Here is a 24,698-nt window from a genome sequence, read left to right as displayed (position 1 = left end):
CCGTGGGAAGTATTCAACCAACCAGGGAGCCAGGTCGCTTCCTCCCACTGGGCAACCACACCCTCAGCCACAGCCAGGGGCACGGGGCCTGCTCCCCAGGGCCCTGCCCGCCTCTGGTCTGCTCGGCGATACATCAGCACCATGCGCGGGACCTAAGGAGACTGAACGAAGGCCCTGGTGAGTGAAGCTGCGCTCGGAGCCCAGGGAGCGGGGGGCAGTGGGAGGAGTGGCTGGGAATGAGTGGCAGAGCAGCTCAGGGCATCACGGGTATCCAGGAAGGGCAGCAGCAGCCGGCGAGGTCAGGGCCATACCAGGACAGGGGAAACCGGAAAAGCCCGGAGCTGGGGAATTTCACGGGGAAGGCAGGTGCCATGGACTGAGCACCAGGGCCCTCAGCAAGTGGCCAGCACCTGCACCCCTACCCGCTCAGACCCCCAGGGCCAGCGTCTGCTTGCTCAGCTATGTACGTGCCCCGGGCCAGGCTGCCTCTGCCCTAATCCCCACAGCCCCGGGGAGATGTTTGCCTGCTCAGGTATTTACAGCCACAGCCTGTGGATTAAGGAAAGAATGGGAATTATTTTTCCAGTGGAGAGAAGGGCTGACTTTCTCTGGGGCCCGACACAGAAGGGTGGGCGGGCAGCTGGGGGTGTCTGGGAAGCAGGGGCTGTGCTCAGGTCTTGAAGCAGGGCCCCAGGGTGGGAGTGGCCCGAGGGCGTCCTCCTACCAAGAGCCGGCAGCAGCCTTTGTGACGAGCTCACCGCTTTCTCACTGTCCAGGTGCCCCGGCCCGCAGAGAGCAGGGACACGGGAATTAGAGGCCTTGAAGGACGTGGCCAGACGTACCAAACCCCGCCATACACTTGGCTCCCCTCCCCTGCTCCAAAGCGGCTCCTCTGCCGAGGGTATCGCCCACGACGGCTCCAGTGCTCATCCACGGCGGGAAAGGCGCACCGAAGCCAGCCGGGAACAGCTGGTGCAGCGGCAGGGCCGAAGAGCAGCTGCCCGTCCAGAGTCCACCGTCAGGACATGAAGGACGAGAGTCTATGTGAGGGCTCATTCCGGAGCCCCTTCCAAGTGGGTGGCATTTCCAGCGAAGCGGTTCGCTTCCTTTGGAGTTAGGTGACCAGAGGCTTGGCGCGGAGGAGGGGCGGGCCCCACACTTCCTCCCGCACAGCCTCAGGCTCTCTCCTGTGGGTGCACCTGCTAGGTTACTTCTAAGTGATGGTTCTTGATCTCCTGAGGAGCTCGGGAACGACCCCAGGCCGCTGTGGGCTGCTGGGTTAGAAGCAGTGATTTAAAAGGATCGATGTTGGACTGCCGGCAGTGAGAGTCTGCGGTCTCCTTCAAAATGATTTGGACATCTGTCCCTGGCACAGTGCACACCACGAAGGCCACAAGAGCACTACCAACAGCATGGTCCTCACAGGATTAACGACAACCGTGGAATCACACAGCCACACAAACGCAGGTGCATGGCACCGCATGCACCTCAGGCGCTGCAGGACTTGCTGTTTTTTTATCCCTCGGGGAAAAAAAAAGGCGTCAGGCACACCGCTGGCTGCAGCAACATGTCCCACGGTCAGAGATGCTCAACTGCAAGTATGCAACAGACGTGTGATCAAGAGTGAAACCAGGGGTCAAGAGGAGGCCCAGGAACTTGGCCGTGGGGAGGGGACCTAGCACAGCAGGGAGGGAAAGACTCCCATTTAGGAAGCCACACTGAAGACCAGACTTGACAGGCAGGTGAAGCTGGACAGGTTGGGGGCATGGCAGGTGCAAAGGCCTGGAGGTGGACAGGAATCCAAGTGGAGGCAAGTGTGGCCGCAGCCTGATGCCCAAGGAACCACATCGGGGAGGGGGTCAGGTGAGAGAGGAAGGCAGGCCCAGGAGTGGCCGTTGCTCCAGCTGCCACAGCAAACATCCCAGACCCAGGGCTCAGAAGACAGACGACAGGCATGGACCTCCCCAGTCTGGAGGCCGCAAGCCTGAGAACAAGGTGCTGGCAGAGCTGTTTCTTTCGAGGCCTCTCTCCCTGGCTTGTAGCTGCTGCCCTCTCCCTGGGTCTCCACAGCGTCCTCCCTGGGCAGGAGTCCGTGTCCTAATCTCTCTTGCAGTGACCCCAGTCATGCGGGCTAGAGCCCAGCCCAGTGACCTCATCCTAACTGAGCCACTCCTGTAAAGACCCTATCTCCAAACACAGACGTTCGGAGGACCTGGGGGCCAGACCGTCTACACAGCAATGTTAAGGGAATTACTCGGCTCATCACAGGCTCAGAGGATTGGAAAAGCACCAAAGGGTGTTGACCCAAACAAGGACATGACCAGATCTCACGCTGGATGCAGAGGGTTGAGTTGCATCCCATTTGGGGAGTGTCTGAGTTTGAGGCCTGCCTCTGCTTCCCAGCCAGCTTCCTGGTAATAAACTTGGGAGGTAACCCCTGTAGAAGACCTGAATGGAGTTCCAAGCTCTTGGCTTTGGCCAGGCCCAAACCTGGTTATTGCAGGCATTTAGGGATGAATAAATAATGAACAAATAAAACTGTAAAAAAAAAAAAAAAAGGTCAAGCTGGCTTCTAGGAAGGGACAGGATTAGAAGGGAGGGTACAGGAGTTGAAGTCAGCTGGGCTGCCACAGGTGTCCAGGCCAGCAATGCTAGCGGCTTGGACCACGATCAAAGTGAGAGACGACCTGGAGACAGAGCACGTGGCGTCCTGCTGGGGTGGGTGCACCCCTGGCTGGAGCAACCGGGCAGGGGGTGTGGCTTTCTGTGTAGGGAGGATGGGCAGGAAAGCCTCCCTACCAAGCTCAACGTTCCTGAGGTCCCCCCACAAAGACAAGAAGGACGGTGCCTCTGGTCAGGGCAGCAGCACCGAGGCCGACTCCCCCTCCCACCCCCGCAGTGTGTCAGCCCCCCATCACCAGCCTGCCATGCAGGCAGTCCTCACTGGTGAGCCTCGCCTGGGCCAGCTCTGCAGTGCGGTGATGTTAGAAGGGCAGGACTAGCCGGCCCTGAGCCTGGTGGGGTCACGGCCAGCCTATGGCTATCCCATAGGACACAGTCACGCTGCGGCAGCGGCCTGGTTACCCAGAGCAGGGGGCACAGCTATGGGTGCCACAGCCCAGGCTGCTCCAAATGCCAGGGCTTCCACATAGCCATGTCTGTGCTGCCCAGTGCAGGGGCACAGGCCAGGCCAGAACAGGGATCCCAGCTCCGAGTCCAAGTCTGGGCCTGGGCATTGAACCTGGGCTCTTTCTACATGCAGTGAGGCTGGTCAGATAGGATCTGAGGGACTTGATGACATGAGGAGCAGCCAGCAGTGTTAAACAAAGGGTCTGGACCAGCAGGCTCTGCCTGAGCCTGCAGTGGAGCCCTGGGAGGAGGAGCAGGAGCAGGAGAGGGGGCCGGGCTCTGGCTTCAGAAGCGTGCAGCTACCAGGCAGAGGGAAGCACCTCCAGCCTGTGGGGGACCTGACTCCTAGTCGGCCAAGCACAGCACTGCAAGGGGCTGGTGTGGACCCAGGAGGCCTGGAGGAAGAGCAGAGGTGGGTGGGGGAGGGGCCTGGAAGTCCTCAGCAGCTGTGCATTCTACGGGAAGCACGGAGGGGGACTGAGCTGCCATCAGTCACCTTCCACAGACCCCAGGACACGGAAAGAAAGCAGGGCTCCTGGGACACCTAGGGGGTCCCTTTACCCAGCAGCAGGATTTCAGGCTGCAGGCTTGCAGAGCCCACCCAGGCTGTGATGCTTGCCAGCTCTGGAGCGCCTTCCCAGCCATGAGGCCACATTCCTGGGCGCCCGCCACACACCAGCGCAGCACCCCCCGCCCAGTCTTTGGAATCCAAGTCTGCCTTCTGTGCACTCGGGATATGCCCAGAGAGGGGCCTGGGGGTGAGGCCGTACCACATGGCCCATCAGCAAGGGATGGCACACCCAAGCACATGGTCACACAGAAAGGGCTTAAAAGCCCTGTCTGCTCCCACTCTGCCAACCCTCAGCCCTGCCCTGGCCAAGTGTCGGTGTCAGATCGGTCTCCGTGTCCTGGTCGTGAGGCACACGATGAATGAGGCCTACCCAAGAATCTTTGCAGGATCAGTCCCATACAGACAGCTGCTGCCACCCCTCGGGACAACCCTTTCCCCATAATCAACCACAGAACAAGGACTCCCTGGAGACTGAGAAGCAAGGCCCAGAGAAGGTTCTGGGGCAACTGGGACTAGAAGGCAGGTCCAGGGCAGCCCTGTCCAGGCCCTCTCAGCCCCTGCCCAGTCCCCGGACGGTCAGCTGCCCTCAGCCTGCCCAGCTTCACCGGAGACCCAGCCCTGTCTCAGACCCTGGCTGCAGTGAGAGAAGCAGAGGGACCACTCCGCAGCAAACAGGCCATGTGAGAACTGTTTCCCCCAAAGACGGGCTGAAACCTGAGCCCCAGTATCTCACAGGGTGGCCTTCGGTGAACACAGGCTACTGCAGATGTCGTCAGTCAGGATGGGGTTTGCTGGAGTGTGGGCCTACTCCGACAGGACTGAGTCCTTACAAGAGAAGAAGACGGGGTCGACGTGTGGCACAACAGTTCAAGCTCCGCTTGAGAGGCCTGTGTTCCTTAGTGGAGTCCCTGGGTTCCAGTCTGTTTCCCTTCCAGATCCAGCTTCCTGCTAATATACACCCCGGGAGGGAGCACACGATGGCCCAAGCACGGATCCCTGCCACTAGGCGTTCACTCATACACTCCTACACACAATCACTGGTGTGCACTCACACACACTCACACCCATACACTCACAGATATACACCCTCACATACACACACACAAATACACGCCTACACACAGTCACTGGTGTGCACTCACACCCATACACTCACAGATACACACCCTCACATACACACACACTCATACACGTTCACTCATACACTCCTACACACAGTCACTGGTGTGCACTCACACACACTCACACCCATACACTCACAGATATACACCCTCACATACACACACATTCATACACGTTCACTCATACATGCCTACACACAATCACGGGTGTGCACTCACACACATACACTCACACTCATACACTCTCATACATACACACCCTCACATAAACACACTCATACACATTCACTCATACACTCCTATACACATTCACTGGTATGCACTCACACACACTCACACGCATACACTCACTCATATACACCTTCACATATACACATGTTCACTCACACTCCTTTACACATTCACTGGTGTGCACTCAAACATATACACACTCACACACACTCACACATATACACCTTCACATATATACACACACGTTCACTCACACACTCCTATACACATTCACTGGTGTGCACTCAAACATATACATACTCACACTCATGTTCACACACACTCTCACACATATACACATTCACATATACACACACACGTTCACTCACACACTCCTATACACATTCACTGGTGTGCACTCACACATATACACACTCACACTCATACTCACACACTCTCACACATATACACCTTCACATATACACACTCATACACGTTCACTCATACACTCCTACACATTCACTCATGTGCACTCACACGCTTACGCTCACACTCATACACTTACACATATACACCTTCACATACACACTCACAACCGTTCACTCATACACGCCTACACACAATCACAGGTGTGCACTCACACTCATACACTCTCACACATATACACCCTCATATACATACACACTCATACATGTTCACTCATACACTCCTACACACATCACTCATGTGCACTCACACACATACATTCATAATCACACACACTCTCACACATACACACCCTCACACCTATACACACACTCACATACATTCACTTGTACACTCTTCCACACATTTACTCATATGCATTCATATACATATACACTCACATACACTTAAATATTCACACACACTTAGACACATTCAGACACACACAGGTTCACATACTCCCACACTCACCTTCACTCAGTGCACACAAACACACTCACATATTCTATAGTCTCACACTCAAGTGCACACTCACAGACACACTTACACACACACACCCTAACTCGGCCACTGCAACCCACAATCTCACCAGGAGCCACTTGCATCCTCTCAGAACCCAGGGTGGGGAAGCTCTGCTTCTTCCCAGGCCCTCTGTGGTCCAGGCTGGAGGCTCTGAGACCTGGAGTGCAGCTTTCCTCCCCACCGGGAGGCCTGGGCGCCGTGGTACCTGGCACACGCTGTAGTGCTCAAAGAGGGACAGGAAGCCGATGTCGCTGCGTTCGGCGATGCCACGCAGGAGCGTAGTGCTGCCCTGCCCGGAATCCAGCTCCACCACGTCGTTGAAGACATTGGACACGGCCTTCCCGGTCAGCAGCAGATTAACAAGCTCCTGTCCAAGCGACAAGGGGGAGGGACGCATCAAGTCCCTGCAGCAGCCACTAAGAGGGTGGGGGGTGGTGCAGGCAAGAGTGTGAAGGAGAGGAAGCCAGGAGGGAGGCAGGAAACCTGAGGTTCTGAGTCAGTTTCCCCACCAGCCCCGAGAGAAAGTGGCCAACTGTTCTCATCAAAGCACTCCAGGAACTCATCCGTTTTGACCGCACACGTACTCACTGAGCGCCACACGCATGGAGGCCCCGTCCCGAGCCCTGGGCCGCCGGGGCCTCCTGGCCTGGGGCACCTGCACCCAGCCTGGGGGGCTGGGATGCCCCTGCACGGCTGACACGAGATGTGGGATGAGCTGGGGCTGTGGAAACAGGTGCAGGGAGCACCCAGGGCCGCAGGCGCCACTGAGGGCGGCTGGGTGGGGAGGTGACATTGGGTGGGTCCCAAAGGACAGCGGTATTTTAGTAACCATTTGTGTTTTGGAACAACTTTAGACTCAATAGAAGTCGTACAAAATAGTGCCGAGTTCCTGTGCGCCCTTCACCCAGCTTCCAGCAGCGGTAACCTCTGCCCGGCGGGCCCCCTCACCGCCGCCAGGAAACCGGCCATGGTGCGGCACCGGCTCCAGGCCTTGTCCACGTCTCCCCAGGGGCGGGGACTCTGATGGGAAAAGGGTGAGCAGAGCAAAATACTTCAGGGGGCAGTGGTGGAGGCCAAAGGCCCCAGTCTAGCTCTGCCCCTACTTGTGTCCCGCTGTGGCCTTTGTTACTCACTGGCCCCATGAACCAACAAGCATGCAACCCCCGACCCCAGAGGTGGCACCGTGTGCACTCCCTGCATCAGCATGGACTATGGTGGCTGGTGGTGGGGGTCTGCCTGATGCAGGGTACCCAGGGCCCCACATCCTGTTAGGAACGGAGAAATGGAGCCTCACGACTAGAAGGGATTTGCCCCAAGATCACAAAGAACTCAGCAGCTGAACTTGCACCCACATCTTCTGGCTCTGCCTGGCTCTCCCCCTGTGCCCGGTCAGAGACCAGACGCAGGCTGGTGACGTTGATAGCCCACTGCCCTGCGAGGAAGGCCCCAAGCCCACCCAGCCCCAGGAGGTGAGCAGCCAGGGCGCGGTGTATCAGCCACCTCTGCAGGGCTGGTGCCGTGGGGAGGGGGGCAAGTAGAGGTATCTCTTGCTGCAGGCATGCATGCAGGCACTGCGGCGACAACCCTGTCCCCAGCACCGTCTCTGGAGGGCAGAGTTTACAGCGGACTTTTCCCCTGGATTGTGGGAACAGCATCCGGAGCTAATAAAGGTCTCCATCCACATCGACACCCCTGGCCCAGTGGCAGTGAGGATGCCCCCCTGCAGGCCACAGAGGGGCCCCTGTGGGGGGAGGCCTGGCTGTGTCCCCACAGAGGAAGCGAGGTGAGGACTGGGAGGAAATGTCTGCTCTGGGCTCCAGCGGGCCGCGGCCGCGCCGACAGCCTTACGGGCGGCGGGCCTTTCCTCTGCGGTTCTCCGGGGCGGAAGGGCCCCTGTTCTCCAATCTGAGCTGTGTCCCAACCCCTCCTCCCAGCAGGAAGCCTTCTTGAGATACGGGAGGAGGGGCAGCAGGCCTCTCCCTGCCCCCAGACTCAAAAACACACAAGGGCAAAGCTTGGTGGTCACAGAGTCCTTGGCTGCTGCAAGTGTGGTCCATGGACCAGCACGTGGCCCTGCCCGGGAGCCTCTCGGCCACAGCCCAGAGCCCCTGCCTCGGGGTCTGCTCTTCATCGAGACCCCCATGGGTTCCTATGCACAGCAAAGTTCAAGCAGCCTGCTCTCGTCCAAAGGCCTCGTCCACAAAGGAAGAGACCGAGGCACAGGGAGGGGAAGAACTGGCCCCAGCTCATTCTGAGAGTGCAACCAGGAGCAGGGCCTGAACCCCGCCCCAATTCTGGCCAGCAGCCTCTGCACCCAGCCTGGCTGCTGACCCCCGGGCAGCCCTACTCTGCCCTGACAAGGGCAGATGCCACTAGGGCAAACCAACGCCTAGCATGCGGGCAGGGAACCCTGAGCGGTCAGAAGTACAGTAGCCCCCGCCCTTCCTCCAGGGACTTCCTCCAGAAGGTGGCTGCAGCCAACCCCACTGTCCCTTTATAGGCACCCTGGGTAGACCAGAGGCCCTGAACTTGCCCCTGCCAGGACCCAGGCAGATCTCCAGGGCTGGATGAGAGTAAGCCACGATCATTGGTCCTCATTTGCCCCTGGGAGACTAGAGCTCTGCCCAGCCCGTCTGTGCTGCACACCCTGGCCCCTAAGCACCACACAGGCTCCAGTCCCGTGCCTGGTGGCACCCAAGTGACTGGGAGGCTCAACAACAAGCAGTGGGCTTGGGTCTCCCCTGCCCTCCTCCAGGCCCTCTGAGGGTGCTCTGGTAGAGATGGGGGTAAAGGCTGTGGTAGAGTCTCTGGTACAGACGCAATGGTGCCACAGCTGTCAGCAGCCACAGCGGCACCCAGGGTCCCTGGGACACCATGGCCTATGTCGCAGGCTCTGGGCTATGCAGCACCTGAGGCTGCCTGCCACCTTGTCTGCATGCCCGAGCTCTGGGCACGCAGGGCAGTGCACAGCCAGCTCTCCAGAAATGAAGGCAGCCCCGGCTCTCTTCGTAGGTCTCTCCGACGGGAAAGCACAGCACCGGTGGGCATGGGCATGCTGCTCTGAGGGTGCTGGTGGGGCACAGGGAGAAGGGAGGGACAGGAAAGCAGCCCCCACCCGCAGCACTGCTGACCTGCGTGCAGTATCCGTGAGCTCCAATCAGGTGACTAGTGGGGACATCGAAGTCCTGGCGGATGCTGGAAAAGACAAGAAGCGGTGTTGGCGTGGCTCTGCCCGGCCTGCGCTGCCCAGGAAAACCTGCTAAGCAACCAGACACGCCTCTCATGACCCAGGCTGAGGCCCAGGGTTCCAGGTCTGGTGGCACCCTAGCAAATCTCTGTTCCGTGCCCTGCTTAGAGGAGGCTGTCATCCAGAAGAGGCCGGGGCTCAAGCCCAGGCTTCCTGGAGTCAAGCTCACTGAGTGCTGGGGACAGCAGCCTGCACTCGGCCTCACCAGGAGGTGAGTGAAGTGGATGCAAAAGGGCTCCTGGGCTGGGAGCACACCCCAACTGTGGCTGCCCACGGTGGGCACCAGGACATCCTCCTCCATCCCTGGACCTCAGTCTGCCAGACTGTTAAATGGGAGCAATGGACTCCAATGTTCCCCGAGTTCTCGAGACAATGACCACCATCACCTGGGCAGATCTCTTGCACACGGCACCACACGTGTAGTATTCCCTAAACCCAGTGAGAAGAACCAAGGCTCAGACAAAGGCTCGACTTGTCCCAAGGGCTCAGCTTGTCGGCAGTGGGGGCTAAGAGGGAGCCGGGGCAGCCAGGCACTGCAGCCTGTGGCCTCTGCCCTGCGGACAGCATTCCTAAAAGGTGAAAACCCCTTTCCCTCAAACCGGGAAAAAACGATCTCCAGGGCTGTGTGGTGCTAGGTGCAGAACACAGGCCTCCTGGGCCGCAGCTGCCCTGTCCCTTGGGAGGGGTGAGAGGAGGAGCACCAGGAGGCCAAGGACCCTTCCTGAGACTCAAAGCCCCCCTTCCCCATGTCAGCACTCTAGGAAGTCCACCATGAGGAGCCTGCTCCTTTCGCTTCCCATGAAGCACATCCCCCTGGGAGAAAGCAGCAGGACGGTGGAGCTGCTAGCTTGTGACAGGACCCCGGGCAAGGCAGCAGTCACCTCTCTATCTTACAGCAGGTGCCTGGGACCATGTGAGGCCAGAGCACCTGGCTCCCCAGCCCAGCCTCTCCTCTGCTGCCCATGGCGGGGAACACATGGCAGCCCCACCACTGTGCCCAGGGCCTGGCTCACTTCCTCCCCCACACCCCAAAGAGGGCACTGAGCAGTGAGCAGGGGTGGGGAGGCTCAGCCATCACAACTGTGATTTTTCCTTTTTAGTGGATGAAATGAGAGACTTGCTCTCCGTTTATGCTTTGAAAGCAAGATCGGCCACCATGCCACAAACCTAAGACAGCCTGGCCCCTGCATGCTTCCCAGACAAGCTGAAACTGAAGCTCCTTGACAGTTGCAGGCAAAGGGCTTTCTTGTGGTTTTTAACGATGGGAAGGGTTACGGTCCGCAGGAGGTGGGCTGGGGTTATGCGGCGGGAGCTGCAGACAGGCAGAGGCAAGGTGGGCAGGGGGCTCCTGGGGAGGGGGTCTCAAGGCTCAGCCACCGTGGACAGCCCCGTGGGCCTGGGTGGGAGCCAGCCGGCGGTGACTCACGGGGGAGCGTGGCCCTTGGCTGGCGCTGGCTCAGGCAGAAGAATTGATGGAAACGTTGTCCGTGGCAAATACAGGCATCTTCTGACGAGAAGAAAATAACCTCAAAGCAGCTCTGGGAGGCGCGATAAGCATCGCTGGCCCCAGGCCACCGCGGCGCTGACAGGCAGCCTGCTCTTCATAAACTCACGGCCGCGTGCTCACCCTGCGGGCCTGGGAGCCTACGTCAGCTGGGAGCACAGGGACAAGCAAGGGAGGACAATGGTGGGAAGTGGTAATTGCATCCTTAGGTGCAAACACGATGGGAAATTCGGACGTGCGCATGGATCTTAAAAGGGAGGAACATCTGTATTTCACATCAGCACGTTTGGGAGACGCCGAGGAGCGGCTTATAGCCTAGGAGATTTATAACATTGGCAGATTCTGAAGCCCAGGCTTCCCGCTAGGGGAATTCCCTGGAGGGCTAAGGGCTGGGAGTCCCGAGCAGGACTGGCAGCCACCAGAGAAGGGACAGGCACTCAGGGCTATCCAGACCCCGCCCTGGTCCCTGCCAGCTGTGCACCCGCAGACCACCCCACACCCCCACCCTGGGCCTCAGTCTCCCCAGCTGTAACGCGAGGGTCTTGGACAAGACGAGAAGGGTTAACAGCTAGTTTGTGTCCCCTCAAAATTCTGTGTTAAAGTCCTAATCCCCACCTCCCAACATGTATCAAGAGTCAGAGGTGTTTAGGGATAAAGTTCAAACGAGCGCATGAGGGTGAGGATCGGTGCTCTTAGCTGAAGAGGAAATAGGGCACTCACAGGGACACCAGGGATGTGCACACCCAGTGAGAAGGCGGCCACCTCGAGTCCAGGAGGAGCCTACCCTGTGGGCGCCTTGTCCTGCCACCGACCTCCTCAGCATTCCGGAAGCAAAGGGCCCAAAGCCTGCACCAAGGGTTTGGAGATGTCCTGGCCATGGAGGTGACAGAGAAAGGAGAACAGAGAGGCTCTGTCCAAGACGCCAGCAGGGACTGATTCTCCCGACTCTATGCCTTCAGGACGTCCCCGAGACACCGCAAGGCACCAGGAACCAGACCAAGGGGACATCAGCACTGGGAGAGCCGGCAGGGCTCTGAGTTTCACAGATGGGAAGATGCCTGGTCCAGAGCTAGCGACAACGCCAGCCCAGCTTCGGGGCCCAGGGCTGCATGTCTCTGCACCTGTGCCTGGCCACACATCCCGGAGCAAGCAGACAGCACCCAGCCTGGAATGTGCACAGCCTCAGATGCATCTTATCTTTCTCTCCAAGACCTTGGGGGCAGGATCACCACCTCCGTCCTACTCCAAGGGACACTGAGGCCCCATGAGGCGGAGACTCTTGTGGTTGTGCGGTCACAATCAGCCAGGACTGCGTCCCCAGCACCTACAGCACATGGGACCTACAGAGGCCTGAACTGTCAGACAGCCTGGCCAGCCAGCTCCAGGACGGGTCTGGAATCCTGAAGCCCACTCGGGGCCCCCCGTCCCTGGCTCTTGTCCCTTCGGCTACAAGCTACTCCATGTGAATCTGCCATCTGGCACAGATGTTTCTGAATAAGGAGGAAAATATGTTCAAGTGGCCTGGAGACACAGCCCAAGTCTATGGTAACAGCCATTCGCCCAAAGCCACAGTCCACAAGGGGGTCAGCGGCCTGCTCAGCAGGCTGAGCCCTCTCTCAGTCTCTGTTCTCGTTTATAAAACCAGAACAGGGGAGGGTGCCTCTGGCTCCTCCTGGGCTATAGACAAGTGTGCCCCGCCCATGACTCTGATCCTAAAACATCAGGCCCATCACTGGCAGTGACCTCCACCTGCCCATGAGGACACTGGGCCCTGGGGAAACCGCACTACACGGGGCAGCTCCCACCAGGCCCTCCCAGAGCCTCACCACACTTCCGGCCACTGCAGAGGGGCGGCCTCTGCTGCCTTTGTGGAATAGCACCAGTAGGGAAAGGGCAGCTGTGGGACATCCAGCACACAGGGAGCCCTGGGTTCAGATCCAAGTATGTCTACTTTCCGGTAATTCCCCACCCCCCGGCCTCAGTTTCCCCAATTACAGTGTGGGTGTGGTGATGTCTCCTTCTGTTATAAACTGTTGTGAGAACTGAATAGGGAGAGCTATATAAAGCACATGGCATTTCCTCTTTCCTACGATAACAACAATAAAAACAAGAAAACAATGACTGCAAGGTCATGATTCCTGCAACCTCAACCATTCGTATCACGGCCAAGAGCCCAGAATAAATCGAGACCTCCAGGCGGTGGACGTGTAGCTCTATCTGAAAATGGTTTGGACAGAGCAAATATCGACTGTTTCCCAGGAAGGCCGAGCAGCCGTGGGTGATGAGTCACATGCGGGTGTCAGGCCCTGCCCGCCGCCGGCTCGGGGTGACCTTTAGTAAATCACTTTCCAGTTCTCAATCTACCATAGTAACCACTTCAAAGTGTTGCTGCAATGAGACCAGGCCACAAAAGGACCCACAAACAGCGGGGCCTGCACAGCTGGAGGGCTTGGGGTCCGGGCAGGGAGAGGAAGGGGCTAGGCTGGGGCCCAGGAGGCAGGGGCCCTTGGCTGCCTCTGCCTTACCCCCCCCCCACCTTCCCTTCTGAGAAGGCCTCGTGCAGTTGGTGCCCCCTAACCTCACCAGTCTGTACTTGCGGCTGCCAAGGCCCTTCCTGCCTGTCCTTATGCCCCTGCTCAGGGTCGCCTCTCCCAGGTTCTCCCCTTCCCAAGGGCACCCGCCAGCTGCTCTTCCTGCACCCATCCTGTCCACAGGCAGCCAGGTTCTGTTCTATCCATCTCTCCCCTGCCCCCGCCCCATGCCCAGAACTGCGCGAGGCCCTACAGGTGCACAGCCAACAGGCCCCCCGTGGTACGTGACCTGCCCATCCGCAGAGGTGTTCCGAGGGAGGAAGGCCCAGGCCCAACAGCTTCGGAAGCTGGGTGGCAGGGGCTCAGCAGAGGCAGATGGACGTGAGCAGCCCACCCACGCAGCTGAGGCTGGCCTAGCACAGAAGAGTACTCCATAAGGCTAATCACCTCGTCCTCCTCCCCCACAACATGCAAAGCTGCACGGGCTGGTCCAGGGCCCTTGCTACCTGCTGCACAGCCCTGTTTGGGATCAGAGGGCAGCCCAAGAGTCAGGGTTCAGGGTGTGTGAGGCTCTGCTCATGCCCCCATAATTCTGGGAGCTTAGGTGGAGTCCTGGGAAAGACAATGAGCATCCCACTGGGGGTGTCTGAGTGAGCACTACCCGCACACGCTGGAACAGAGCTTTGTAACCACTCGTCTCCATTTCTAAGTGCCAAAGCCTACCCCCCAAAACCACCTCTGCTCCCCTGTTCTCATATCGTCCACACTTCTACTTCCTAACTTTAGCCCACACCTCTGCTAGCCAGGGTGTGGACCTCTGTGGGTTCTGACTGCTTCCCCAGGAACCCTCAGAGTTCACATGCCCTGTGATGGGCACAGCCCACACTTGCCCATGACAAAAACATCAGGAATGCGGGCCTGGGGCCTGGCACCTGGCGGGCTGAGAAGCCCACCATGCAGGAAGGCCAACCTGAGAACACAGCTGGGACAGAGGAGAGAATGAAGAGACAGGAGAAACACAAAGTCCCAAACACAGTGCTTGGATCCTGCCACTCCTGAAGCCCACAATTTTGCTACAAATCAACTGGTAGCTTATGCTAGCTAGGAACAGAGCTTCCATCACTTGCCTATCCAACCAACACTCACGGTCAGCCTTCAGGGCTGTTTTCTCAAAGCAGTAGCCGTCATGGTTCTGACTGTGATCAGGAAACAGCAGTCACTGTGCTGTGCACACTCTGTGCCTGGCTTGTGCTGTTCTACAGTGACACCAGCCGATGACAAGGCTCTGCCTCTTGGGGACTTGCAGGCTTGACGTGGGGCAGCTGGAGGTGCCCTGGTGGTACACACTCCTGAGCTGGCTCCTCCAGGGCCCAGACACCAGGCCAGGCCAAGTCAGGAGAGGCCAGCCCACCCGCCTGAGCCAGGCCTGTACTCCCCTCGGGGCATGGGGGCAAGCCTTTGGGCTGTGTGGAGCTGGCCCCAACCCAGGGCCCTGAGCTTCCCTGGGGCTTGTGAGGACCCCCTGGAGAAAGCACAGGCTCTGTGGCTTGCAAAGTAGCAGAGCCAGGAGAGCGTGAAATCCTGCATGAGTTGCCGTAAGCAACTCAAGATCTTAGAAAAGAAAATAAATGGCTTGAAACCCAGTGGAAAAAAATAAAACCTTGCACACAGCCTGGGGTAAACAGATCTCAAAGGCCTGTTTTTCTAGACTGTTCTTGGGGCCTCTGAGGGTGAAGTGGCCAGGCAGCAGTCAGCCTGCACTCAGCTCGGTTTGTATCTCATGGCGCGCCTCCCTGGCTCTGAGCTGGGTTAGGAACGGCCAAGGGCCAGGAGGTGTGGACTCTGATACAATGGCAGCCTCTGGGCCCCAGGAGGGAGCCCTCCAGGGCCCAGGCATGCGTCTGAGAGCTGTTGCCAGGAGGGCGGGCCCACCATGGCCTCCTTGTCCCTCACAATCACACACACACACACAATCATGTTATCCTCTACACGGTGCCAGACACAACCACCAGCTCCCACATCCCCTCACACCCAGTTGCAAGTCACCCGTCCTGCCATCCACGCCACAACACTGCATCATGACACATGCACAGCCTGGAGAGGTCTCCCAGCCACGGCTCAGCCTTGCCCCAGCTCAACAGCACTGGATCTGCTTGACCTTAGAGGTCGCCTTATCTCCCTGGGCTAGCAGGGCGCGTGTCCAGCTGCCCAGAGTAGTCCCAGATTGTCCTGAACTGGGATCAAAGGAGTCTGGGGCGAAGCAGAGCCTGGGCTCTGGAGCAGGAAGGCCCTGGGCGGTCATCTGGTGCCGAGGTTTCGGAGCTGTGTTCGCAGAGCTGGGCTTCTGCAGAGGGCCCTCCAGGGCTGGGGCTGGGGAGCAGGAGCTCCCCCTCCCCATTTCCGTGCTTGCATCTGCTTTACACAGGGGAGCTTTAGAGAGAGGGTCATTTGGGAGCAAAGTCAGATTTCATTTCACTAGAAAAGAATCCTAAAAGCACTAACCCAATCCTCTCCAAATAAGGTCGAAAAGCATGGGCAGGACCGGCCACCGGCCCTGGGGCAGCCGAGCTGAGACGAGCCCCAGGGTCCTGAGGGTGTGCTGGGGTTCACAGGCACATGCTCTCATGCCATGGTCACCCTGTCAGGCTTCCCTGGGTGGCATCTGCACTGCTGTGTCCAAACATCACATAGTGGCCTCTGCCGGTGGCCAGCCTTCGAGGTGGGTGTACCAGTCCCAGGACCACTGCCCCTGTAGGGCAAGGAATCGGCCTGTGAGGGGGCGTGGACCCCCCATGTCTACACTGGAGCTTTGCCGGTGCAAAGGGGCTGGTGGGTCAACACCGGCTGTCCCGGCTGCTCCTGTCCTCAGGGTCATTCCTGTCCTCCCTCCTCAGGAAGCCCCCTGACCACGGGCTGGAGGTGGGGCAGGGGCAGGGAGGCTCCACTGAGAGCTCCTGGCCTAGTCTGTGCTCACCAACCTGAGATCGAGGGCAGGCAAGGGCAGGAAGGGTGCAGAGACGTCTGAGCATGGCTGAAGATGGTTCTGGAGCTGCCACTCACTGTGCTGGGCTCATCCACACCAGGAGCCAAGCTACGCAGGGCTGTGGCCTGCGGGGTGGGAGCTGTCACCCCCACCTTACAGAGGAAGGACCCCCAACTTGGGGAGACGGGCGCAGCCCTGAGACCGACAAACCCAAAGAGCCAGCCTGGGGCCACCAGTTTTATTTGCTGTGCAGCTGTGCAGCACAACACTCATCTCTGAAGCCAGAGCGATCCCAACAGTGCCCACTTAGCTGTGCTGCTGGAGATTCTGTGAGCTCAGAGGTCAAACGCTAAGGCAGAGCACAGGCAGCCGGGGCACTGCTTCTCAGGACAGGGTCAGAAGGCCCCTGAGGCAGCACAGAGCCAACCCTGCCCTGCCAGGCCCCTCATCTCAGCCAGGTCTCTACAGCTCCTCTGCAAGGAAGAGGCCCACCATGCATGTCTGCATGGATCCATGTGTGCCTACGTCTGTGGGCATCTATGCGTGTGTCTGCATGTGTGTCTTTGTCTGTGGGCATCTATGCGTGTGTTTGCATGGATCTGTGTGTGCCTATGTCTGTGGTATCCATGCGTGTGTCTCCATGTGTGTCTACGTCTATGGGTATCCATGTGCATGTCTACGTGGATCCTTATGTGCCTATGTCTGTGGGCATCCATATGTGTGTCTCCGTGTGTGTCTCCATCTGTGGGCATCCATGTGTGTGTCTCCGTGTGTGTCTCCATCTGTGGGCATCCATGTGTGTGTCTCCATGTGTGCCTACGTCTGTGAGTATCCACACATGTCTACGTGGATCCATGTGTGCCTACGTCTGTGAGTATCTATGCATGTGTCTCCATGTGTGTCTACATCTGTGGGTATCCACGCGTGTGTCTGCATGGATCAATGTGTGCTATGTCTGTGGGTTTCTGTGTATGCACTGGCAGGGCCATCAACACGAGGCTGTGCAGGTCCATCAGGCAGCCTTCCCCACATGGATGACACCCCAGGTGCCAGGGCCTGGGCAGGGACCAATGCCTGCCAGCTTGGGTGGGGCAGGGAGCAGACAGAGCAGCCCTAGTCTTCCAGCTCTGTACCTCATGAAGAGCATCCTGGAGGCAGGCCTGCAGCCCCTTCCAGAGGGGAGGCCACATACAAGAACACTACACCAAGCAGTGCCCACTCCCAGCTGCCCTGTAACCGCCAGAGCAGACACAGTGAAACACACATGCCCGCACCCTTAAGGCAGAGGGCCCTGCACACAAGGGGAAGCGGAGGTCAGCATCACCAGCTTCCCCCTCATGAGAGCTGGGGATCCCCACCCCACTGCCCCTGCCAGGGATTAGTAAACCCAGGCCTGGGGAGATGGGGGCGGTGACCAGTCACCGTGCACGTGAGCCCACGCCAGGAATGGAGCATATCATTATGGCAGGATTAGCAGAAAAATGCCACTGGAAAGTGCTGTGCACACACTGCACTTAATGAGGTCAGTAGCAGCACGCAGCAGGCAGGCCGATGCAGGCAGGCCGATGCACGAGGCCATGGAGCCCCACGCCCCTCCCCCCTGCAGCAGAGGCTCAGTGACAGGGACAGGGCCTGCCAGGAGCAGCCGGGGCAGGCCAGCCAATGGCTTCTTCTGCCAGGCCCTCCCCAGGCTGGGCACCACAAGGCTATTCACTCTGCTTCCACTTTCCACTGCTGGGAACTGCTCCCCAATCTTCCCCACCCCTAAAGTAAGAGTGACCCCACAGGTCTCCATGCTATCAGGGGTGGAAGTGAATGGGGGCAGTGGACTGCACTTACTCATCTGCTTATTTACCCTCCTGGTGACACAAGGCACAGGTGACAAGTACAAGCTAGGGAACAAGGGGCCCTGAGGCACTCCCGCCCCGGGGCAGCCTGGCGCCACGTGTGGTCACGCTGCTCAGAGCTGGAGTCAGGGACCCTGGCAGCAGAGCCAAGCAGGAGCCAAGCAGGGAGATTTAGGACAAGCAGCTGGCCCACCTCTCCTGCCACCAAAGCTGCCTGGGCACCTGCCCATTCAACCCCCTCAGAAGCTGGCCCTGGATGCCAGCCTTGGTCTAGTGGCTGCAGGACTGCCTTGACCGACATCGAGCCCAGCCCGCCTTGAGTTCTCGGCATCACCCAGCCCTTGCATGTGTGCCAGGTGTGCACACCCCACAGTGCCTGAAAACTCCTTGGGCTGTCCCCAGCACACAAGGGGAGGCCACGGGGCAGCAGCCCTGGACAGGTATGTATGCAGAATGCAACTGGCTCTCTGCCCACTTTCCCCTCCTCCACTTGGACCATGTTCACCGAGCACTGCCCAGGGCTACAGGGTAGTGAACACTTGCCGCACACACATACCCATAGGTTGGGGGGAAGATACTCACAGTTCCGTGGTCCTGGACAAGATGGCAGAGAGGGTGAGCAGGATGCATCCATAGGGGCCTGCCTCGAACTGGGAGGGAAAGAGGGAAGTGAACACCCATCCAGTCTGCACCCCCTCCTCAGCTCTGGCACCCTGTCCTGGAGGTTTCTGGGGCCTGCAGGGAAGACCCTGTGCAGCTGTTACCAGCCAGCCCCTCTGCAGGATGAGGGGGGCACCCCCTTGAGTGACATGGGGGCAGAGTGCAGGTGACACAGGGGCTGCCACAGAGCACACACCCACAAATGTAGAGTCCTGGGAGCACAGGGGACAGCAGCGGTCACAGCCACCAGCCATGACAGTGGAAGTGACATGCAGGCACTGTCACATCAAAACCGCAATAGACTGGGGGACAAGTAGTCATTACTGCCCTCTACCGTGTAAGGAACTGAGGCTCAGAACCTGAGCGACATGCCCAAGCTCACACAGCTCATAGGCAACTCAGAGGAATTCCAGGGACTCTAAGTCCAGACCCCTTACTGTGAAGAACACGGTGTAGGGGGAGCAGTGGAGAGCAGGTTTGGCATGGTGGGGGTCAAGGAGAGGGCAGTGGGTGGGCTGTGCAAGTGCATGTCTTTTTTTAAAATCTAATATTTGAAAATATCAAAATGTTGGTATCTTATTCCTTATAGATCCCATATCAAAGCAGCAATTCGAGTACTGGCAGCTCAGCTCCCAATCCAGATCCCTGCTACTGTGCTTGGTAAAGCAGTGGATGATGATGGCCCAGGTACTTTGGGCCCTGCCACCCCATTTGGATCACATGTCCTGGGAGCCTGGCTTGGTCCCATCTGCCTATATGATCATGGGGACATTTCTTAACTTCTCTGTCTTCAGTCTTCTCATCCATTAAACATGAATAATAATTGTAACATCTACCATTATCAGGCTGTGGGCAGGAGTAAGTGTGTTAACTCTTACAAGCACTTGGGTCAGGCTCTGGCACCTGTTAGCTGTTAGCATCGTGCTGGTTCTGTACTGCTGGCATGCCCAGGAAGCCCAGCAGGCCATGGTCCCCTGGGATGGGCCATGGCACTTCTGCTCCCTGGAGAATCACCAGCCCTCAGCTGCAAGTCAGTGAGACTGGCTTCGCTCACCTCTCTCGGGATCATGAACTGTGCTTGGAGATGCCACCTGGTATAATAATCAGAGTTTCTATGTGTCATCAACTTTTTTTTGGACTTAAAACTAGAAAAGAATCCTGTCTCACTTGTAACAGTCAATGAGTTATTTAACTCATCATATTTCCATTTTTGTTTTGGCTGCCAGGAATCAGAGCCAAACATGGTATTCTATTGTTGTCATCCAAGAGTCTGATAAAATGATCTTTTCCTCAAACTAAGTCTTTATTCTCACCCAGAAATTCTATTAGTTGGTCACTCAATCATTAAAAAGACAATGACTGGGGCAGATGCTTAGCCTAGTGGTTAACACACACCTAGGCACATCTGATACTGAGCTCTGGCTGCTGACCCCAGGTTCCTGCTGATGCAGAGCCTGGGGGTCAGCAGTGATGGCTCGGGAACTGGCATCCTGTCACCCAGCTGGGGGAACCTAGATGGAGCGCCCAGCTCCCAGCTTCAGCCCTGACCCAGGCCCTATCTTTGTTGGCATTTGGGAACTGAGCCAATAGACAAGAGCTCACCCTCATGCTCGCTCGCTCACCTTCTCTGCCTTCAAATAAAAACCTTTTAACAAAAATAGAAGAATGCTGTTCTAGGCATAGGAAAAGCATATACGAAAGTCCTGGGACAAGATATATATATATATATATATATATATATATATATATATATATATTTTGTTTGTTTGTGTTTTTGTTTTTTGGAAGTGGAAAGGGAATGAACAAATCAACAACCTTAAATCGACCTCATCCTAGCTCTGGGATCTCAGGCCAGCCCCTTCACTTCTGTCATCACATTTCCCCATTAAAAACCTGAGGCTAACGAATTCCAATTTACTACTTCGGAGCGAGGTCCACAGAAGGGCTCTGATCACTGCAAGGAGGGATGCGGCTGGGCCGCACACCGGCACACGGGCGGAGGGATGCGGCTGGCCCGCACACAGGCACACGGGCGGAGGGATGCGGCTGGCCCGCACACGGGCACACGGGCGGAGGGATGCGGCTGCCCCGCCAGCCCCTGCTCACGGCTCCGCTGCAGACTCGCATGCGGTCCCAGGGACGCCGTAACGTTCTCATCTCATCTCAGCTTCCCTTTCTGGAATGGCCAGCACTTCCGCAATGCGCTTCCACATTGTCCCAGGGAAGCCCCGGCACTTCTGCTCTGTGACACCCCGACCAGTGAGGCAGGGGACACGGGTGCCCGCTCTAAGCCCACCCGCCTTCATGAAGTTGGGCCCCAGGAAGTCAGGCTCTGCTGCAGCCTGCAGGGCCCCTGCAGGGAGACCCTGCCCTGAGCCCTCTGCAGGGGGCCGAAGTAAAGCCCCGCTTGGCCCTTCTCGTCCCTGCTGGAACAAAACTGAATGGCACCAATATTCCATTTTGCTTTGAAAAACATGTATGACAATTATCTCATTGACTTCCAGCTGCCAAGCCACGGGAGGCCATGGGGCAATGTGCCTGAGTGGAAAGCCAGCCCCGGCAGGCGGCGGGGCGGGACACACCACTGGGAGCCCGAGAATCGCCCGGGGCCACGGCAAGAAGGGGCCAGTCTTCCAGCCCCACCCTGCGGCCCTGGGGGGGCCCTGGGGCCTGCCAGACACGGCCCCGGGTGGGGGGTGGTCAGGAAAACCCAGTGAGCAGCCTATTTATTTTGGGTGGCAGCGGCCCGGTGTGCATTTCCAGGCCTGGCACGAGGAACTCCTCCTAGGACCAGGCCATGAAAAATGAATTTGGTGAGACGAGTGCTGAGGCAGCGCAACTGCTTCCAGCAAAAATACGGGTTAAACTGTGGGGGCCAAATGCCTCCCAGAGGGAGGAAGGCCCATAGGGAGCCATGGGGCCGGCTGGGCAAAGGAAGGGGACCCGTCTGAAAGGCAGGGCACTCCCACCCTCGAGCAAGCCCCGCCCTCTGAGCCCCTTGCCTGGTCACTGTCTCACCCTGGGCTACATGGGCAGGTACTCTCGGGTAGCCCTTAAGCTGAAGCCTGAGACACCGACACCCCGTGTCAAAGCACCAGTTCATGCCCCAACAGCTCAGCTCCCAATCCCGCTCCCTGCTGATGTGCCTGGGAAGGCAATGGAAAATGGCCAAGTACTTGGGCTCCTGACACCTGCACGGGAGACCCAAATGAAGTTCCAGGCTCCTGGCCTGGTCTCAGCCTGGCCCAGATCCAGCCCCCTTGTGGCCATTTGGGGAGTGAAGCAGTGAATGGGAGATTTTCTCTCTCTCTCTCTCTCTCTCTCTCTCTCTCTGCCTTTCAAATAAATAAATCTTTAAAAAACAAAACAAACAAAACCCTGATTTACACCAACCTAGAGTCAACGCCAGGCTGCCTGGCTCCAGAGGCCATTTCCTTGCCCCTGGAATGTGCAGTCCCCCTGTCCACAAAGGCAGCCCTGCCACAGCCCTCCTTGGAAGACTGGGAGCCCTGGGACGAGCCGCCCCGCCTGCCTGTGGGAGCTGGGCTCTCCTGCGGTGGCCTGCAAGCTGCAGGACCAGCCCTGCCTCCTCGGGGCCCCCAGGAGCCCCAAGCAAGGGCTCTATGAGCACTGCTCAGCCATCACTCAACCCCTCCCGCAAGCCCCTTCCTCTTCATCTGCCCAGCAGCTCTTCAGCCACATTCCACTGACAGGGAGTTCACCACGTCCAGAGGCGCCCTCCACTGACACACAGAAAGCTCTTGGGGCAGCCTCAGAGCTGCTTCCCCTTCCCGCTGACCCCACCCCGCCCCACCCCTGCTTTCTGCAGCCCCAGCGGCAGCAGCTCCCTGGACCTGACAGCTCTGACCTCTCTGCCCCAGCCTAAGCCACCCAGTTGTCCTCTGCCACCACCCAGGGGCTGGCATCGCCCACCCCCGGGATGGGAGCAGGGCGGGGAGGACTCCAGGTCACCAGCATCCTCTGCACAATGAAACAGAAGGCAGGACGAAGCCCATGGTACAAAGTAAACCCCTGTGTGTACCTGACGGACGCTCTGCTGCACGAACAGCAGCAGTTCCTCATAGCAGGTCAAACTGTGCAGCGTGAGCTGGAAGAGACACACACGGTGAGCTGCCCACGCGCCCGTGGACGGTGCCCCAGCCTGACTGAGCTCCTGCAGCGCTGGCCTTGGTCACTCCCAGACCCCACTGGAACCATCCCTGTCAGAGGGCAGGATTCTCCCGCATGTCTGCACGCCTGTGCGACTTCAAGGCTGGCCCAGGGCACATGGCTGCAGGCTCTGAGACTGGCCCAGCCTGGCCCCAATAGGGGGGCCCGGACACCTGATGAGAGGCAGGGGCTGGCGTGAATGCAGCAGGTGTCACATCTCACAACAGCTAGGCTGGGTCCAAGCCCAGCAAGCCGCACCCTGAGTTTAATGGGAAGCAGCAGGCACAAGTCTCCTTTGGAAAAACATGTGCAGGGCCCATACTCAACCAAGTGAGACCCCGGGATCTCAGGATCCCAGGGCACACGTGCCCAAACTGAGGGTAAAGGAAACAAATGAGTTAAGACACATCCTCTGTGAAGAGGTAGCCAAGTGTTGGAAATCTCCACCGTGCCCATAGTTTCAGAAGCACAAAAATGAATGTCCTCCCTTTTCCCGTTACTTTGTCTAAGGTTGGGCTCGGCTGTGACCTACGCTGTCCACACTGTCCCCCTTTCCAGCTTCCTCCCCATTTCTAGCCCCCTACCTCCCAATCTCCCAGAAGAACCCAGAGAGGATGCTACAGAAATATAAAGGGAAGCAGAGGAGGCTGGCACCCGGGGAATGGCACCACGTTCAGACCACTGGAGGAACCAAATTCTCTACCCTCGAGGCCATGGGCAACCAGAGGCCTTTGGGCCACAAAGCCAGCTAGCTCCAGAGCCCATTCCCAAAGCCACCCACCTCTGCTCCCGCCCCAGCCCTGGGACAAGGGTCTGCGGCCTGGGCTGCAGAGAGCGGCAGCCCAGCCCTGGTTGGGGAAGGGAGGATTTACTTATATGAAAGGAGACAGTCCCCACACAAAGCCAAAGGGTGCGTGATAGCTTTCCAGAAAGCCGTACTGTTTCTAAGACTCCATCTGCTTTGTATTTCCCCGTTGGACTGAACTGCTGAGTTCCCGAAGCCCTAAAAAGGAAAAGAAGGTGCGTGAGTCCTCCCCGTGGAGAGAGGATATGCCTCCAGCCAGGGCCAAGCCACATGTGTCATTCAGTGAGGACAGGAGCCAAGGGCTTCTTGCTTCCCCGTGCTTTGAACTCACCCACGGGCTGGGTGCAGAGGCCTCACCAGCAGAGGGAAAACAATAACAAAGGCATGGGGAAAAGAGCAGTGGGGAGAGATTGGAAGCACCAAGCCCAGCCCCAGCAGCGGCAGGTCTGACTCCCAGCCGCCACCGACAAACTTGTTTGTGGACCAGGCAGTGCCCGCTCACCCTATCTCCACCGACATGGGGGAACCTAGCATCTGTCCTCCCGGAGACCTCTCAATGCCAATGCCAGCACCCCTTACACAGCCAACCCAACACAGCAGAACAAAGAGCAGGGGATGGGTTTGGGGCCCTCTGTGCCATTCGCTGCTATGTGGCCTGGGAGCAGTCTCTGTCCCTCTCTGGGCTCCTGAGTTCTTGCTCCACTGGCACACAGGTGGGCCATGCACAGCCCGAGGACTGGGGTCACTAAGTTCATCAGAATGTGGGCACCAAGGCACCAGTAACACTAAGAGTAGCAATAATGGCTGTGGTGAAGATACCTGAGCAACACTTAGGACGCTGAGCACATGCCAGGGTCGTATGCACTTCACAGTATTACCATTTGTCATCCATTTATATTAATAAATGACTTAAACTGATAAGTGATATCTCAC

General features: G+C 58.1%; 1 protein-coding gene across 3 annotated transcripts in view; it reads right to left on the bottom strand.

The window, feature by feature from the left end:
• Window positions 1-24,698, bottom strand: part of MINDY4 (MINDY lysine 48 deubiquitinase 4) — a 113,019-nt gene that overhangs the window by 9,426 nt on the left and 78,895 nt on the right. For 2 of the 3 annotated variants that reach the window (XM_062179148.1, XM_062179149.1), the window contains exons 11-15: window positions 23,900-23,963; window positions 22,833-22,898; window positions 18,713-18,780; window positions 9,150-9,213; window positions 6,224-6,385 (exon numbers count right to left, since the gene is read on the bottom strand). In XM_062179148.1, the coding sequence (XP_062035132.1) occupies window positions 6,224-6,385; window positions 9,150-9,213; window positions 18,713-18,780; window positions 22,833-22,898; window positions 23,900-23,963 (424 nt within the window). The remainder of the gene's footprint in view (window positions 1-6,223; window positions 6,386-9,149; window positions 9,214-18,712; window positions 18,781-22,832; window positions 22,899-23,899; window positions 23,964-24,698) is intronic. The other variant, XM_062179150.1, reaches the window with a different exon arrangement.

The sequence above is a fragment of the Lepus europaeus genome, chromosome 20, assembly GCF_033115175.1.
Source record: "Lepus europaeus isolate LE1 chromosome 20, mLepTim1.pri, whole genome shotgun sequence".
Lineage (NCBI taxonomy): Eukaryota > Metazoa > Chordata > Mammalia > Lagomorpha > Leporidae > Lepus > Lepus europaeus.
Note: the sequence above shows the minus strand (reverse complement) of the source record. Positions and strands in the feature narration are given on the sequence as shown.